The sequence below is a fragment of the Hesperophylax consimilis genome, chromosome 8 (assembly GCF_061612785.1).
Source record: "Hesperophylax consimilis isolate HC1 chromosome 8, BYU_Hcon_1.0, whole genome shotgun sequence".
Lineage (NCBI taxonomy): Eukaryota > Metazoa > Arthropoda > Insecta > Trichoptera > Limnephilidae > Hesperophylax > Hesperophylax consimilis.
Window position 1 is genome coordinate 17,585,714 of NC_142843.1, and position 7,100 is coordinate 17,592,813.

At 36.5% G+C, this 7,100-nt stretch overlaps 1 protein-coding gene across 1 annotated transcript; it reads right to left on the reverse strand.

The window, feature by feature from the left end:
* Positions 1-4,828: 4,828 nt before the first annotated feature.
* LOC149421661 (tubulin beta chain-like) lies at positions 4,829-6,867 on the reverse strand. The gene is made up of 2 exons (XM_089634968.1): positions 6,811-6,867; positions 4,829-6,109 (listed from the first exon to the last, which is right to left on the reverse strand). The coding sequence occupies exons 1-2, from the start codon at positions 6,865-6,867 to the stop codon at positions 4,829-4,831; spliced, it is 1,338 nt and encodes a 445-aa protein (XP_089491094.1).
* Positions 6,868-7,100: the final 233 nt, after the last annotated feature.

The window sequence follows — 7,100 nt, forward strand, 5'->3', positions numbered from 1 at the left end:
CCTAAATACGAATAGTGGTGCTGAGCCGTGGTCGTTCTAAGCATAGGAATGGCTATTAAGCCATTAGTTTTGAATCTATTGCTTATGCTATCTGAGGGGTAAATTTTATAAATAAAATATTCTTTATAAATTTGATATAGGGCGATTCTCTTATACAATTCTGTGATAGATGGTACATTAAATTCCTGAAATATCTCTTAAGTTGGGGAGTCATATGGTTTTCTAAGGATGATTTTTATAATTATTCTTTGAATTGTAATTATGGGCTGTAAAGAAGCCTTAAAAGCCCCTCCCCACCCAATAATCCCGTACTGCAATAAGGACTGAATTAATGCATAATAGACAATTTTGATAGTTTTCTTACTTAAAATATTTCGTTTATTATAGAAAATATAGATAAGTTTTCTTATTCTTTCAACAGTGCGATTAATATGGTCTTTCCATTTAACATTTTTATCTATTAAGATACCAAGATATTTTATATTGGATTTATGATTTAGTTTCGCGCAGTCCGTATTACATGTGCCGTCATTTACACAACTTTTAGAATGAATTGTTATGTTAATTAGGTTATTTGGCACATCTTCTTGTAGAGTGAAAGGGATACAATATGTGTTTTATGTGTTGAGTGATAATAAATTGCCATCGAACCAATTTTTTATAACCTTCATATCCTGATTCGCTGCATTGGTAATTTCGTTCCATGTCTTTTTTTCGATAATTATTGCAGTGTCGTCAGCAAAGGATAATAAGATAATAAGTTTACCATTAAGTGATAATTTAAACATATGGTTAACGTAAGTTATAAATAAAATTTATCCAATAACAGTCCCTTGGGGAATTCCATTCTAATTCTAAAGTTTCATCTACGCTAAGTGAGTTATTTAATTTTACTTTTTGGTTTCTTTGAGTTAGATAGCTTTGCAGCCAATACCTTACCTTACCAATAATACCGATATAATTTAATTTATTAATTAGTTTTGTATGGGAGATACTATCAAAAGCCTTACGTAAATCAATGAAAATGCCAAGACATTTTTTTTTTATCTAATGCACGGTATATAGTTGAAGTTAGTTCTGAAATGGTATCATGAGTGCCTAGTTTCTCTCTAAATCCAAATTGGCTAGAACTAATTATTTTATTATTTTCAATATAGTATAAAAGTTGCTTTTTTACGATCTTTTCGAAAATTTTTGCAATGTTTGAGACAACAGATATGGGTCGATAAGTTGATATTTCTTCAGGGCTGCCAGATTTAAAAACGGGTGTTACAATAGATTTTTTATAAACGGAGGGGTATATTCCACTATTTAAACTAATATTTATAATGTGTGTAATTGGAATGCTTAATAATTCAATATAATTTTTCAATATTTCTACTGTGACTCCATCAAACCCTGGTGCAGATGCACCTTTTAATTCACTAATAATATTTTTTATGTCATCTGTTGTTACCGGTTTGAAAACTGACAGATTATTTTGTTTGTGACAGTCCTTTTCGAAATTATCTATTTTATAATTTTCATCGATCCGTGTAGCTAAATTTTGTCCGACGTTAACGAAATATTTATTGAAGATATTAGCACATTTTGTCGGTTCCATTAGGGCATTAATAGAATTTTTTCCGATATTAATTTTTTAATTTGAGTTTTTTTGTTTTTTCTACTATTTATTTCATTTATTGTTTTCCATATATGTTTTACATATTGTTTAGCCACATCAATTTCATTTTTGTAAAAGTTTTCTTTAGTTGTTTTTAGTAAACAGGTTAATTTGTTCCTAAATTTTTTATAATCTGTGTATATTTTTTATCTAAGGGAAATTTCTTTGTCAAGCGATATAACTCTTCTTTTTTTCTAATAGACACGATTTAATTTACATACATATTTTTTAAGGATATTTATTTACTAAATAAAACAACACTTTAGCCAATTCTTGCTGACGTATTTTAATTGGTAGGGCATCTATCATCTGTAGGTAGGTACTGGGTAAAGGCAAGGTAAAAGCAGTTGCTGGAAAGGGCTCTGTTTGATTTGTAGCCCTAGTTAATTGAAATCAGCTCGCCATTATGTCTTGTCCTCCCCTGCAGTGTTCTTATAGCCCGTCACCATCGCACTATCGCCATCGCGCCTTCGTTGCCTTCTTGACGTTTAATCTGCGAAGAGGTGGATCCCAAGTTCGACAGCTCAGCGTTAATCCCAGCCGCGCTGAACTATGGGCCTAATAAAGTTAATCACGATAAAAGTTTCATTCCGAGAGAATACTTAGCAATATAATTTTTGCAGGTTTATTTACATTATTACTAACAGTATCCCCCTAAAATATTTTTGTACGCAGTTGGTTATATAATAACGAATATTAAAATATTTTGGAATGTGTGAGGGTATATATTTAACACGTTTTTCGCGGTTACGACGAACAAAAAAAAATATTTTTACGTAATTTTTTTTCAAAAACCAAATATAGATTTTACTAAATGCATTAAAACATTAAAATTAACGTTTTAAGAAAATACCCGTCACACCAATTTTTGATATATTTTGAAGGAGGATTTTATCAGAAGCTGAACAAATATTTTATTGATTTTAGAATAATAACTTAAGTGGGGTCTCCTGTCAAATTATTTCAAAACATCGGACATAACGACGGCCTCCGTGATCGAGGGGTAAGGCTTTCGTTTAGCAAGCTGGAGGTCACGGTTTCAAATCCCGGCGTGCGCAAGTAAATTTTATTTGATTACTTGTGTTATTTCACAAATTCCTCATAAAAAAAATATATAGGAAGATACTATCAGTATCGCCCTGGTAGACCGCCATTTAGAATTGAAACATTGCTTGAAATGGCTTTGGCCGTGTTTGGTGACAAGACATGAATATCCAGGTTTTCCCCCACCTTCCTATTCCCAATCTCCTTCCCTTCCTCAATGACATTAGACTCACAACATACTAATTGGGGATGCCATAGTCTCACTGGCTCAAGACTTTTGGGAGCAGTTGGAACTCTTGTACAGTTTCGCATAAACCAAAAACAAAAAACAAAAACTGAGTCGGGGACATAGCGTTTTTGTTTTCCATCAGCCACGAAAAACTAAAACATTGCTGCCCTGCTCCAGTTTTCATGTTTGCACAAATATTTGAGGCAAAACCTTTTTTGGAATTATTGATTTGGCTTTCACTTATTTTATGATCTTGGTCATATTTAGTTCAGATTATTAGTCGACATTTTAAAATAATTTCGAAATTAAAGAAGGAAAAAAACTTTTCAATAATATTTATTCGCAAAAAAAGGTACATGAACATGAACCCAAAAAATAGGTTCCTCCAAGTGACCTCCAACTCTCAGACCGCTCTAACAAAAACTATGGAATCCGATCTACTCGCACCGCTTATCGCGTTCTAGTGTCGGAACACGTTTCGACGAGTGATTAATACGTAATAGCGCCTCTAATTACATAGCTCTAGCCTACATATTAGGAATAATTTAATGTGATTTTCCCATGCATAGTTTATGCTGTGTTCTTCATCGTTGTTTCCATTGCATCACAATTTTTCTTAAGATGATACTCAATAATCACGGGTTAATTAAATAATCACTCCACATTTAAAATGAAATTTATAAAACTTAAACGTCTTTTGGTTTATTTGGGACTTTGTCATCTGGCAGCGAGGCTCAGTTGCTAGAAATCTCTTCCATTTTTAATTACACTGGAAAATACAACGTGAGAAAAGTACTTCATAAATAAGGACACGTGACATTTCCAAAGCTGCTGCCGTTAAGCCTGATTTATTTTGATATTGTTCAGGTTTTTTAGGAATATTAAGGAGACCTCCCTTAATCCGCCGGGCTCTACTTAAAACAGTGTGTGGGGATAATTCAGCCAACAATTATTTTCGCGGAGTTTTCATTTTATCATCTGGAATTAAAATCGGTATTCCAAAGGGTTAAAAATTTGTTCGTACTAACCTAAAAACTGGGTCTCTCTATGTTTGGTCGATAAAAATACAAATAGTTATACAGTGAATTAATAGTGTACTATATGTAATTATACAAGATATACACTGACCATAATCAAGGTCATAATAATCATCAAGGCAACATAATAATATAGGCTAATTTCAAAAGCACATTTTTAAATAAATGCCTACTTATACCCTACTTTAAACGCGACTTAAACTTGTTTAAAATAGTCCCAGCGAGAGTTTGTACGGACGTCATCAACGTTCGTCCTCTTCCTTTTTATTCGTCTTGTTTGAAGACGAGAAATACAGAAGTTACTAGAACGATGACGTCACGCAAGATTTCTCGCTGGAACTGGTATTTACATTAGATTAACATTATTCAGAACGTTTAGAAACTCGTTATTTCTAACAGCCAAATAAACAAAATAAAACATCATACAAGAAGAAAAAGAACCTAACCTAAGAAACAACTCGATTAATGATAGTTGTTTTTAGTTTTATGTTGCTCAGTCTTCGGAAGTCACAACACGCGCCGTTTAAAAAACAGACATTTTGGGTGAGTCGAAGATCACTCGAATAATTATCAACCAAACAATTTTAAATTTGATAAAGTAAAACGACATCAAATATTTGTACTATTTATTTTGTCAGAAACAAATACATGAGATTTAAAGTTTTTAAACATAAGATAACAATTCATCTTCGCGGGTGAGGGAAGCTCTTTCTAATCAAGCACAATGTGACCAATGAGTGTGTAAAAAAAAAAAATTAAGTTTACAGTATCAAAAAAATCGTGATTATACATATTAACGAATGAGAAGTATTAAGTAGATAAATGATCCACTCAAAGAGTATTACTAATAGAGTTTCAATCTTCTCCGCCTTCTTCTTCTTCATCGAATTCACCCTCCTCTTCAGCGCTGGCCTCCTGGTACTGTTGGTACTCTGAAACCAGATCATTCATGTTACTCTCCGCCTCTGTGAATTCCATCTCGTCCATACCTTCCCCGGTGTACCAATGCAGGAAAGCCTTGCGCCTGAACATGGCTGTGAACTGCTCCGAAACCCTCTTGAAGAGCTCTTGAATCGCAGTGGAGTTCCCGATGAACGTTGCCGACATCTTCAATCCCCTTGGCGGGATATCGCAAACTGCGGTCTTCACATTATTAGGAATCCATTCAGCGAAGTAAGAAGAATTCTTGTTCTGAATATTGAGCATCTGTTCATCTACTTCCTTCATGGACATTCTGCCTCGGAAAATGGCTGCCACGGTGAGGTAGCGACCGTGGCGAGGGTCGCAAGCCGCCATCATGTTCTTGGCATCAAACATTTGCTGTGTTAACTCGGGCACTGTCAATGCGCGGTACTGCTGGCTTCCACGAGAAGTCAAAGGAACGAACCCGGGGATGAAGAAATGAAGTCGGGGGAAAGGTACCATGTTCACGGCCAGCTTCCTCAAATCTGCATTCAGCTGTCCAGGAAAGCGCAGGCAGGTAGTCACGCCAGACATGGTCGCTGAAACCAGATGGTTCAAATCTCCATACGTGGGAGTTGCAAGCTTCAGAGTTCTGAAGCAAATATCGTACAGAGCTTCGTTGTCAATGCAGAAACATTCATCAGTATTTTCCACCAGCTGATGGACTGACAGAGTTGCATTGTACGGTTCTACAACAGTATCAGATACTTTAGGGGATGGGACAACACTGAAGGTATTCATAATACGATCAGGGTATTCTTCTCTGATCTTGGAGATGAGTAATGTCCCTAGACCAGCGCCGGTGCCACCGCCTAGAGAGTGAGTCATTTGGAAGCCTTGAAGACAGTCGCAGCCTTCAGCTTCTTTGCGTACGACATCGAGCACGGAATCAACCAACTCTGCACCTTCAGTGTAGTATCCTTTTGCCCAGTTGTTACCAGCTCCAGACTGGCCGAATACAAAGTTATCTGGGCGGAAGATTTGCCCGAACGGCCCAGATCTCACTGAGTCCATAGTGCCAGGCTCCAGATCGACGAGGACGGCTCTAGGGACGTATTTTCCGGCGATGGCTTCATTGTAGTAGACGTTTATGCGCTCGAGCTGCAAGTCAGAGTCTCCACTGTAGGTGCCTGTTGGTTCAATGCCGTGCTCATCAGATATCACCTCCCAAAACTGTTGAACAAATAAATATATAATTAAGTTCATTTCATTTTTTTACATTAGATCCACACTGAAGGCCCTGAGGAAAACAATTTCCCTCATGGCCTATGTCATCTGTGGGGATGCTGTGTGGAGGGTTTCTTTAAGGAAAGGAAATTATGTGAAGGAAAAATGTCTGAGGGGTGGGTAGGAATCTAGGTTTCGGTGTATCCAGGAGGTACCGATCCATTTCTCCCTCTGTGGTACAGGGCAATGGATCGATAGAGTCCTATGGGAGAGGTCAAATGGTCCCACTCAACCAGCGTCTCCCGATACGGCCTGCCCATGCAGTAAGTGGGCATCTGCCGTCAGGATCTGGACAAACCTCACCTCCCGGGCACCCCTGCTAAGTAACCAAACGTTGCGAACTACTTGGGTAGACATATGGCAGAGGTGTTGGTTATCCAATAAATGATTCCCGGGGCGGCGGTGCCCATACCCGCCTCCCAAATACCGTGAAAACAAGAATTTGCATGAGTTTATTGAATTAATTAATTAAAAAAAGAACGCTGTTCAAAATAAGATCAAATTTCTGCGAAAATGTTCTCTGCTTGTGGCATACTTAAACAAACGAGCATTAATGTCGGGTACATGGTTGGACAAGTTGTGTAAAATCAAAGATACTTTATAGGTAAAAGGGATAGTGTTTCAAGAACGAAAGATATTTCAATTACCTTTGCACCAATTTGGTTCCCGCACTGCCCCGCCTGCATATGCACAATTTCACGCATTTTTAGTTGCTGAGAATTTATTTGAAATACTAAAACCACAAATTTTGTCAATGAAACACTAATTTTACATGAAATACAAAGTTATTATATTTTGAAAAGGGAGCCGACAAGAAACCGAATTTGCAGTACAACTGTTTTTTGATTGTGAAAAAAAAAACAAGAGATAGTTGGTAGATATAATGAACAAAAGCAGTTCGTTGAAATTGGAACGAAACTTACGATATTTGATTAAT

Bases quoted from the DNA above. Each gene is read 5' to 3' on its own strand.
- LOC149421661 (XM_089634968.1), bottom strand. From the start codon at position 6,867: ATGCGTGAAATTGTGCATATGCAGGCGGGGCAGTGCGGGAACCAAATT. The intron at 6,110-6,810 runs GTAATTGAAATA...TTTGTTCAACAG, and splicing joins GGAACCAAATTGGTGCAAAG to TTTTGGGAGGTGATATCTGA.